This window comes from Callospermophilus lateralis, chromosome 2 (genome assembly GCF_048772815.1).
Source record: "Callospermophilus lateralis isolate mCalLat2 chromosome 2, mCalLat2.hap1, whole genome shotgun sequence".
Classification (NCBI taxonomy): domain Eukaryota; kingdom Metazoa; phylum Chordata; class Mammalia; order Rodentia; family Sciuridae; genus Callospermophilus; species Callospermophilus lateralis.
The window spans coordinates 43,308,304-43,320,625 of NC_135306.1; the positions used below are offsets into that span (position 1 = coordinate 43,308,304).

The 12,322-nt window shown below is 36.9% G+C and overlaps 1 protein-coding gene across 2 annotated transcripts in view; it reads right to left on the bottom strand.

Moving 5' to 3' along the window:
- Positions 1 to 12,322, bottom strand: part of Tek (TEK receptor tyrosine kinase) — a 110,943-nt gene that overhangs the window by 40,737 nt on the left and 57,884 nt on the right. For both annotated transcript variants that reach the window (XM_076845930.2, XM_076845929.2), the window contains exons 7-8: positions 9,914 to 10,042; positions 6,064 to 6,215 (exon numbers count right to left, since the gene is read on the bottom strand). In XM_076845930.2, coding sequence (XP_076702045.1) covers positions 6,064 to 6,215; positions 9,914 to 10,042 — 281 coding nt within the window. The remainder of the gene's footprint in view (positions 1 to 6,063; positions 6,216 to 9,913; positions 10,043 to 12,322) is intronic.

Sequence of the window (12,322 nt, forward strand, 5' to 3'; positions counted from 1 at the left end):
ATATGACCACCCAAATTAAACCAGGAGGACATAGAAAATTTAAACAGATTCATTTCAAGCAATGAAATTGAAGATGTCATCAAAAGTCTACCAAGAAAGAAAAGCCCAGAACCAGGCAAATCTCAACAAGTTCTACCAGAACTTCAGAGAAGAATTTACGACAATCCTCCTCAAACTATTCCATGAAATAGAAAAGGAGGGAACGTTCCAATCTCATGAAAGCTAGTATCATCCTGATTCCCAAACCAGACAAAGACATCGAGGAAAGAAAACTTCACACCAATATCCCTGATGAACATAGATGCAAAAATGTTAATGAAATACTGGAAAATTGCATACAAAAACACATTCAAAAGATAGTGCACCATGATCAAGTGGGTTTCATTCCAGGAATGCAAGGTTTTTTCAACATATGGAAATCATAGATGTACTTCACCACATCAATAGATATAAAGACAAGAATCACAAGATTATCTCAATAGATGCAAAAAAAAAAAAGCATTTGACAAAATACAGCATCCATTCATGCTCAAAACATTAGAAAAACTAGGGATAGTAGGAATATACCTCAACAATGTAAAAGCTATATATGTTAAATCCAAGGCCAATATCATTCTAAATGGAGAACAATTAAAAGCAGTCCCTCTAAAAACTAGAACAAGACAGGGATGCCCTTTTTCAACTCTTCTAGTTAACATGGTCCTGGAAACTCTAGCCAGAGCAATTAAGCCAAAGAAAGAAATTAAAGGGGAGTGCCCATGGGGTTGGGGTTGTGGCTTAGCAGTAGAGCGCTCACCTAGCATGTGTGAGGCCCTGGGTTCAATCCTCAGCACCATATAAGAATGAAATAAAGATAATGTGTCCAGCTACAACTAAAAAATAATAGGTATTCTTAAAATTTTTAAAAAAGAAATTCAAGGGATATATAGGAAAAGTACTGAAACTATCCTTATTTGCTGACAAAATGATACTATATTTAGAAGACCCAAAAACTCCACCAGAAAACTTGTAGAATTCATAAATGAATTCAACAAAGTAATGTGATATAAAATTAACATCCATAAATTAATTGTTTTCCTATACACAAATGATGAATCAGCCAAAAGAGAAATTAGGGAAACTATCTCATACACAATAGCCTCAAAAAAAAAAATCCTTGAGAATTAATCTAACAAAATAAGTGAAAGACCTCTACAATGAAAACTACAGAACACTAAAGAAAGAAATTGAAGAAGACCTTAGAAGACAGAAAGATCTCCCTGGTCTTGGATAGGCAGAATTAACATTGTCAAAATGGCCACACTACCAAAACCATTACATAGATTTAATGCAATTCTTTTTTTTTTTTTTTTTCTAGTTTTCGGTGGACACAACATCTTTGTTTGTATGTGGTGCTGAGGATCGAACCCGGGCCACACGCATGCCAGGTGAGCGCGCTACAGTTTGAGCCACATCCCCAGCCCCTAATGCAATTCTTATTAAAATACTAACAACATTCTTCATAGAAATAGAAAAAGCAATCATGAAATTCATTTGGAAAAAAATAAGAGACCCAAAATAGACAAAACAGTCCTTAGAGAGAAAAGTGAAGCAGGAGGCATCACAACACCAGACCTTAAACTATACTACAGAGCTATAACAACAAAAACAGCATGGTATTAGTACCAAAACAGACATGAAGACCAATAGTACAGAAAACAAGACATAGAGACAAACCCATATTAATACAGTTATCTCATACTAGACAATAGGCACCATAAATATACATTGGAGAAAACATAGTCTCTTCAACAAATGGTGTGGGGAATCTGAAAATCCATATGTAGCAAAATAAAATTTAACCCCTCTCTCACTCTGCACAAAACTTGACTCAAAATGGATCAAAGACCTAGGCATTAGACCAGAGACCCTACATGTACTAGAAAAAGTGTAGGCCCAACACTGAATCATGTTGACTTAGGAACTTCCTCAACAAGACTCCAAAAGTGCAAAGAAAAATCTTTGCTACCTGCACCTCAAATAGAGAATTAATCTCCAGGATATATAAAGAACTAAAAAAATTAACACACACATAAAAATAATTCAATTAATAAATTTGCAAAGGAACTGAATAGGCATTTCACAGAAGAAGAAATATGAGGAGTCAACAAATATATGAAAAAATGTTCAACATCTCTGGCAATTAGATAAATGAAAATTAAAACTACACTGCAATATCATCTCACTGTAGTCAGAATGGCAACAATCAGGAATACAAGTAATAATAAATGTTGGTGAGGATGTGGGGAAAAAGGGACTCTCATACATTGCTAGTGAGACTGGAAATTGGTACAACCAATCTGGAAAGGAGTATGGAGATGCCTCAGATAATTTGAAATGGAACCATCATTTGACCCAGTTATCCCACTCCTTGGCATATATCCAAAGGACTTAAAATCAGTATACTACAGTAACACAGCCACATCAATGTTTACAGCAGGTCAATTCACAAGAGCTAAACAATGAACCAGCCTAGGTACCTTTCAACAGATGAATGGATAAAGAAAATGTGGTATACATACACAAGGGAATGCTACTCAGCCATAAAGATAAATGAAATTATGGCACTTGCCAGTAAATTCATGGAACTGGAGACTATCATGCTAAGTAAAATAAGCCAATCCCAAAAAACCAGAGGATGAATGTTCTCCCTAATATGTAGATGCTAACTCACAATAAGCGGGCAAGGTTGGTGGTAGAGAGGAATAGAAGTACTTTGAATTATACAAAGGGGAATGAAGAGAAGGGAGGGGAAATGGGAATAGGAAAGACAGTAGAATGAATCAGACATTACTTTCCTATGTGCATATATGATTACATGACCAATGTTATTCCATAGGAAAGACAATGAAATGAATCTGACTTAAAGTTCCTAAATACACACATAAATACACCACAATGAATCTCCACATTATGTACAACCACAAGACTGTGATCCTAATTAGAATAAGAAGTGCTGTTTGTAAAAATATATCAAAATATATTCTACTGACAATGTATAACTTAAAAGAATTTTTTTTAAAAAATCCTAAAATTTTAAGAAACCATACACACACACCACAGATGGCCAAAGAAATACTGAGCAAAAAGAATATAGTAGGAGGTTTTACACTACTTGACTTCAAACTAGACTACAAAGCTACAAATTTTAAAACAGCATTAGTATTGGCACAAAATTAGACACATAGACCAATGGAACCATATAGAGAGCCTAGAAGTAAGCCCACACATCGGCAGCCAACTGATCTTGACTTAATTTCTGAGAATTTGCATTGGAAAAAAAGACAGTCTTTTCAGTAAGTGGTGCTGAGGAAATTGGATATCCAAATGCAGAAGAACAAAACTACTCTCTCTATCATATACAAAAATATAGAAAAACCGAATTAAAATGGAATAATAATTAATAAATGAAGTAATCATTAAATCCATGAAACTACTAGAAGACTATACTAAGGAAGTTCTTGAGGACATAGGCCTGGGCAGGGTTTGAGAAGATCCAAAGCCCAGGAGACAGAAGCAAAACTGGACATAGGCAATTACATCATAGTAGATAGCTTTTGACCTCAACAGAGGTCAAAAGTCATTGAAGTGAAAAGACAAGCTATATATAAGAGGGAACATTTGTAAACTATATATCTGACAAGAGATTATTAGTGGATGATACACTCGAGTAGACATTTCTCAAAGGAAAACATACAAATGGCCAACAGGTACATGAAATAATACTAAACTTCAGTGGTCATTAGAGATGTGCTGTGAGTCTCCCTATATTTTTCATTTTGTTCTTCTAGCTTATACTCACCACTGAGTTCTCAAACCTCATTCCCATTAGAATGTCTGATAAAAAAAAAAAAAGCATAACCTTGCCAAGTGTTGGCAAGGATGTGGAGAAAAGGAAAGGCTTGGACACTTTTGGTGGGAATGAAAATCAGTATAGCCATTGTAGACAACAGTATAGAGGTTTCTCAAAAAAATTAAAAATAGAAATACCATAAATTCCACTATTGGGTACATATCCAAAGGAAATGAACTCATTATGTTAAAGAGACATCTGCACACCCATGTTTATTGCAGTATTATTTAAAATAGCCAATAAATGGAAACAACCTGTCTCCAACAACTGATGAATGAAGAAAATATGGCAGTAGACACAATGGAATACTATTCAGCCATAAAATGGTTGAAATCCTGTCGTTCTTGATAACCTGGACGGAACTGGAGGCCATTATATTAAGTGAAATAATTCATGCACAAAAAAGGCAAGAACTACATGATCTAACTTCTATGGGAAGTCTAAAAAAAGTTCATTTCACAGAAGTTGAGAGTAAAATGTTTACCAGAGGCTGGAAAGAGTAGAGGGGAGGAAGGATGTGAAGATGTTGATTAACAGGTACTACATTAGCTGGGACTGGTGGAGAGGGCCTGTAATCTCAGCTATCCTGAAAGCTGATGCAAGAGCAACACAAGTAAGAGGTCAGTCTCAGCCACTTAGTGAGAACCTGTTCCAAAATAAAATAAAAAGGTCTGTGGATATAGTTCAGTAATCAAGTGCCCCTGGGTTCAATCTCCAATACCAAAAATAAAGAGAAGGGAAGGGAAGGAAATAGAGAAAAGAAAAGAAAAAAAAGAGGTACTAAAGAGCCCTTGCCTAGCAAGAAAAAGGCTCTATGTTCAATCCCAGTACCACAAAAAATAAGTAAGTAAATAAACAAATAAGAGAGAAAGAATGCACACACAATTCTATGATTAGATAGAAAAAAGATTTGGGATTCTATTATCCAGTAAGCTGACTTTGGGTAGTGTTTGATGAGAATATGGATGCACTTCTCCTCATTTGAACATTATACAATGTATACATGTATCAAAGTATCATACAGTGACCTATGTACATGTATAATTTTATGTATCAGTTAAAATTTTTAAAATAAAAATAAAGGATTAAAAAAAAAGAAGAAGTTAGAATAGTATAATTCACTGTTACTGGAAAGTGGGCATTACTTCTACTAGCTCATGGTAAAGCCAACAAGATTTTTGGGAACTGTCCATTAGTTTCTTCTATCTAATGCATTGTTTGAGATTAGGAACACTTGATGTGTGGACAATGGTAACAGAGAATTTTATATACCCTGCTCCCAAGAGGTCCCTCATACCTGTCTTTAGTCAAGTTGATTTTTCGGTCATCTTTATTTCAAAATCTATAACTTTCTATTAATTAATTAAGCCATTAACTTTCCAAGGATTGCTTATAACATGAAAAAATTTAGAATGGCTCCTTTCTCCTTTACATTTGGAATGGCTGGGAGAGAGAAAGGAAGACGTTGGATAGTTAGATCAGTCCTATCCAGCAAAATAGAAGTGCTGTGGCACAGCCCTAACTAGGAGAGCAAAGTGAAGATGTACAGGGAATCCTAAGAAAGGCACTCAGATCTAAGGGGTTCTGGGGAGCGTGGTTTCTGAAGTGGAGATGTGAAAAGGAGATTCAAGACCTTTCCATGTAGAGTCAAATGGATCATGCTGAACTTTCCTCTTCTATACTCCCATAATTGCTGCTCTGAAAAGCATGATAGGAGTAGACAAGTCAGTAAAACTCCATGTCCTAGTAGTACATGAATGTACGGGCCACCTTACATTTCCTTACATTTCCTGAATATGAGGAGTTACCAATGTGGGGATATGGTGAGGGCAGAGTCTTGCAGTGTGGCATGTATGCACAGTGTGGTATGTACATCCAGCTCGCCACACAGAGTTGGACAGTTCTGTAGGACACCTTCCATCCTTGATACTCAGCTCCATTGACCCCGCAATGGTGGCATATTCCCAACCTCACACTGCAGAACTGGCCATGCAGAAGAAACTAGTGAGCTGCTCTGAGTCTGTTCTGCATCCACCAGAATATGGCATTTTATCAAAGCATGCTGGCCAAGGAGGATGTAAACACTGAGTGAAAATCTAGCCTTGAGAGAGTGATTACCATACTGAAACAATCTCATGGTATCAGGAAGGCAGATTAAAAGTGGCTCTTACTTGAAGCACTGTCCCATCTGGCTTCACCAAGGTCATTTCTTCATTGGCAGGTAGTGGACGGCCAGAGGCTTTGCAAATGGGATTAAATTTACCACTGTTTACTTCTATATGATCTGGCAAATCCTCTATCTTTGGAGTCATCCTTGGCATGCCTGAATGAAGAAAAGAGAGCCATGAAATCTGATCCTGAACCCAGCAGCAGCAGCAATAATAATAATAATAATAATAAAAATACCTAGTTCAGCAAGTCATGCACAGTGCAAGAGATTTAAAAATATTTTATCATCACATAATAAATATGTGAGGTGGGTGCTATTGTGATCTCCATTTTATAGATGAGGAGACACAGGCTCCGAGGCCAGAATCAAGCCTAGCCCTTTATAAATCTAGTGTCTACAGTCTTCACCATAGGACTATGTTCCCTCAGTGAACCTAGGGGAAGGAGTCTCAATATTAAAATGATCATCATGGCCACATCTTCCCCTGACCTTGCAGTTCAGTCCCTGTCTTGCTTATTAAGAGTATTATTACAAAACCAAAAGGCAAATTCTAGTTTCTTCCACTTAGCAAATGACCACACAATGTTGCTGATCAACAGCATTATTCTTAGTTGGGGTAAATGAAAACTATCTCATTGATTGGGAAGTCTAAAAGTGACACATAAATTAGAAGGAAAATGTGATTTAAATAATAAACAGTTCAAAGAAGTGATGTGAAATGTAACTTCTCAAAATCAAATTCTAGTCAGCAGCCAACTCCAAAGTAGTGCTGCCAATAATGAAGGGAAAAACATGTCTCTGGAATTAACAAAGGTAAGGGGCTCAGACTTCCTTGCCTAATATCTGCACAGTAGAGAATGAATTATGCTGAAATGCAATTATATCATTCTGAACTTCAGGGTCTTAGGGAAACTTGCCATTTGTGATTTAAATGATCCATTGTTAGTATGCATGGGATATGGCTTAAGTGTGCCCCCCAAAGGTTCCTCTGCTGGTAACTTGATCCTCAGTGTTGGGTTTTAAGTGTTGGGATCTAATACAAGATAATTAGGAAATTAGGGGTGCCATCTCAGAAGGTGTTAAAGTGGTACTTTTGGGACCCCGTTTAGTTCCCTCAAGAGTAGGTTAATATAAAAATGGTGAGCCTGATCCCGAAATCTCTCTGCCTTCCTGCCATATCATGTGATCTCTTCTGTATACACTCCTGCCATCTGCCATGAAACTCACTAGAGCCCAAACAGATGGGACCACCGGATCTTGAAATTTCAGTTAAAGAAGTCTATTTTATAAAGTATCCAGTTTCAGGCATTTTGGTATAGCACAGAAAACAGATTGGCATAGGTCAGTGAAGGATATGGGAACTGATCGCCCCAACACAATGTGGAGAAGGGAAGGAGGAAGAAGGCAAACCATTGATCCTTTCCCAATAAATCCTTTCCCAGTGACAAGAAAATCCTGAGAAGGAAGCACACATCAATCCTAAAAATGGCAGTCCCTGGATAAACCTTGATCCTTTACTATACAATAATCCCTGGAGGAAAAAAGGTAAGCACTGAGACCCTCCATTCCTGCCCAGTAAAAACAAGTTTCAAATTCTCATAACCTATTTCCTAAGTGCCCAAACTGACATGTTCTGTCCATAATTAAGTCACACCTCAGTGTAACCTATAAAACCCAGGCCCCTCTTATAACCAGTGGCTGTTTTCTACCCAGAAAATGAGCCCCTCTGATGCCTTATTCCACTGCTGAATAAAAGGCCTTGCTGATCCATGAAGTCTTCTCTCATCCTGGTTATTTGTGCTTTCATTATGGTGCTGAAACCATTTTAATTATTTTTGCTTATAAGCAAAACTTGTCTAACACTTAGTAAAATAGAACAGGAGACAGAGGTGCCCTAAGAGCAGCAGTAATTTATGTGCTCCTGCATACTGGTGGTGGGAAAAGGTGAAGTCAAGGTAAATACATCAATATTGATATTTCATCCTAATATCTCATTTCTCGGGCTTAAATTGACATGGATAGACATGGATAGATGATTAGAAAAGCTACAGAATTTTAGAATCTAAGTAGCTATTCAAGGAGGAATTTTTTAAAAAGTACTTTGACACTTTAAAAGCATTCCATTCCTTTATTCTTGCATTTTTTGAAGTTGATCAGAGGTGAAGGGGATGTGCTTTAGGAGTGGGGAATAGTGGAAGGGAGCTGCTCTTTGAAAGCAGGGACTTAGGGAGAGTGCAAACCTGTGTTAGGGTTCCCCAAGCAGAAACATACATTTTGCAGCATGAACCTTAGAACAGAAAGGAAGCAGTAAAGTACAAAATCCAAATTCTGTAACTTATGAATTGCCCGTTTTCAATTCAATTCCCTGGTACCTAAGGCATTTCCTTCCCGTCTCAGCACTTAATCTCTGCCCTGCTGCTAAGTCCAGACTTAGAAAAAAGAAAATGTATAAAGCTAAAGAGTTGAAAAGCCTTTGGGAAAACCAATTTTTGTTATCCTCCTCCCTATATTTCTGATTTCAAAGCTAACAAAAGAAAAGACTCTGACTGTCTTAATCTGGGTGTAGATTTCACTAAATGTATATCTTTTTTAAAAATTATGATTGAAGAAGTAACATTTTTTATATTTTTTAAATTTGAAAATATATAAAAGGGATGCTTCTCAATTTTAAAAAAAGCATATTTTGAGGGTATTGATTAGCAAACTTTCTGTAAGGAAAGCAAGTATTTTTAGCTCTACAAGCCACATTCTCTGTAGTAGTAACTGTACAGTCTGCCCTGGTAGCATAACAGCAGCCAGTGTCTATATATGGTAAATTAACAGGTGTAGCTGTGTTCCAATATAATTTTTATTTACAATAACAATAGAAAATGAGAAAGAATTAAATACTGATACATTCTATAACACAAACTTAAAAATAAGGTAATGGAAATGAAAGAAGCTAGCTACAAAAGATCATATGATTCTTTTTTTTATTGGCATAAAATCTTTACAGACAAAGTAAATTAATGATTGTCAGATACTAGGAGGGGATAATAAAAGTTACTGCTAATGAATACAAGAGGTTTGGATTTTGCATGTTGAAAATGTCCTAAAATTAGATTATGGTTATAATTGCACAATTCTAAATAAACTTCAAAAACATTAACTGTAGATTATAATTGGATGGACATTATTATCCAAAGTACATGTATGAAGACACAAATTGGTGTGAATATACTTTGTATACAACCAGAGATATGAAAAATTGTGCTCTATATGTGTAATAAGAATTGTAATGCATTCTGCTGTCAAATATAAATTAAAATTAATTTTAAAAAGTGAGCATTATGGAATAACAATTATATCTCAAGAAAGCTATTAAAAACAGTGGGTTGAATTTGACCTGTGAATCTGAATATGGTGACTTCTACTCTAGGGTAATTTCTGAAGTAGGATTATTTAAAATCTCATTTTGAGTCTAACCTTTATTATCTGTTTCATTTTTTTTCTCTTTTTGAAAGTATGCTTTGTCCAAATCCCTCCAAATAACTCTTTCCCTGTTATGCAGTTCAGGGGAATGCCTGGTTCCAGGGAAGGAAAAAGAGACCACCAAGCTCTCTAGGGCCCGTCCTCACTTGCTATGTGACAAAGAGAACAGGGTTTCCTCCTGGTGGAAAGAGGAATTTAAAGATAGAATAAGGACCAAAGAAGAGAATTTGAATGCTAGTTTTTAAGTTTTACAATAAATTCTTCTTAACTTCTGGAGGGAAATGGAAGTAGTGGGAGGATTCTGGGACAAGAGCCCCACCAGGACAGCTCTGTGGAGACGCAGTGAGCATGCCCCTGTCTACAGTGTTACCTTGCTTTACCTTCTCTCTCACACTGGAGCCCTTGCCATCCTGGAGAGCAGAGACACCCTTGGAACCGGTCGCACATCTCCCCATTAGTGCAGCTGCACCTCAGCTTACAATCTGGCCCGTAATAACCAGGGAGGCATGCTGTAAACGAAGACATCACAACCACTGTTAACACGGGGAAAGGAGGAAACTGAGGCTGAGAGTAACTGGTTCTAGTTTTCCCTCCCAGCTATCAACTGTGCTGATTCATATAAGGTAGTATGTGATTGATGTGAATTACCAGGAACTTAAAACGTTGGAGAGTTCTGCTTCCAAAGAGTTGAATAAGTTCCTACCAGAAAAAAAATAATTGAAAACACTGAAACATAGAAAAAAAGAAAAAAGAAAGAAAAACAGAGAAACTGAAATTTGAAAGACATAATGGTATGTTTCTCATTTTTCAGCTTTTTGCTTAATTCTTGGGTACAACTGACACCACACAGGGTGATTAAAACTCTGAAGAAAACCTGTAGTCTTACTGGCCTGACAAATCAGAGAACAGAGCTGGGACAACTACAGCCACTGGAAAGTAAGAGGGAAAACCTCAGAAAGGGAGAATCAGAGAGACGACTCAAATCTTTGGCTGACCCTTGAATCATACACATTCAGGACCGATTCAAAGTAGCCCAGCTAAAGATTAAAGAGCTGACTGAGTTTGACCTGATGACTAAGAGTCAAAGTTTGCAGCTCAAGTTCTACCTAGTTAATTGCTTATGAAAGTAAAACAAAATCAACATTCCTCAAAGAAATCAAAGCAACACTGGAGGCTGACGCAGGAGGATAGCAAGGTCAAGTCCAACCAGGGCAACTTAGCGAGACCTTGTCTCAAAATTAAAAATAAAAGGGGCAAAGGGTGTAGCTCAGTGGTGAAGCACTGTTTACAGTACTTAGTACTATAAACATGTAGGTCAGTGAATCAGAGAGCCCATAAATAAATCCACGTATTTACTGTCTAATGATTCTACACAGGTACCAAGAACACAAAATGGGGAAAGGATAATCTCTTTAACAAAAGATGCTGGGAAACTAGATAACCACAAGAAAAAAAATTAGATCTCCATCTCTCCCCATATACAAAAATCAACTCAAGGTAAATTAAAGACTAAAACATAAAACCTGAAATTATAAAACTACTAGAAGAAAACATTCTGAAAATCTTTTTGACACCAGTCTGGGCAATTTTGTTTAGTTTTATTTTGACATGATCCCAAAAGTACAGAAAACAAATGCAAAAAATAGACAAATAGGATTGCATCAAATTAAAAATCTTTGACACAGCAAAGGAAACAACAGAGTGAAGAAGCAATGAATAGAATAGGAGAAAGTATTTCCAAACTATACATCTGATAAGGGGTTAATATTCCCAATACATAAGGAACTCAACTCAAAAGCAAGAAATTAATCTGATTAAAAATGGGCAAAGCAGGTTAATGAATGGAGTTGGAGAACATCATCCTAAGCAAAGTAAGCCAATCCCCAAAACCCAAAGGGCCGAATCTTCTCTCTGATAAGTGGATGCTGACCTATAATTGGTAGGAGGCATGGGGAGAATGGAGGAACTTTGATTGGGCAAAGGGGATAGAGGGGAGAGGAAGAGGCATGGGAGCAAGAAAGATGGTGGAATGAGAAGGACATCATTACCTAGGTACACGTATGATTGCTCATATGGTGTGACTCTACATCATGTACAACCAGAGAAATGAATAGTTGTGCTCCATTTGTGTATAATGATTGAAATTCATTCTGCTGTCATATATAACTAATTAGAACAAACTTTAAAAATGCCCCCAAAATGGGCAAAGAATCTGAATAGACATTTCTCAAAAGATAACATACAAATGGCCAACATGTATATGAAAAACTGCTTGATATCGCTGATTGTCAGGGAAGCACATTTCAACAATGAACTATCACAACCTGTTAGAATAACTATTATCAATAAGACAAGAGGTGAGTGTTGGTGAAGATATAGAGAAAAGGAAGCCCTTGCACATTGTTGATAGGAAAGTAAATATGAAAAACAATGTGGAAATCCCTTTTAAATATAAAAAATAGAACTCCCATATTGTTTTAGTCAACATTTTCACTACTGTGATGAAAACACTTGGCAAGAAGAATTTTAGAGGAAGAATGTTTATTTTGGAGCTCACGGTTTCGGAGGTTTCTGTCCATGGATGGCTGGCTCCATTGCTCTGGGCCCAAGATGAGGCACAATGTCAGGGCAGAAGGACACAATGAAGGAAAACAGCTCAAGAGCTTAGGGAAGGACAATCAGGAAGCAGAGAGACAGCTCTTGCTCACCAGGGACAAAATATAAACCCCAAAGGCACATCCCCAGTGACCTAAATCCTCCAGTCACACCCTATCTGCCTATAGTTACCA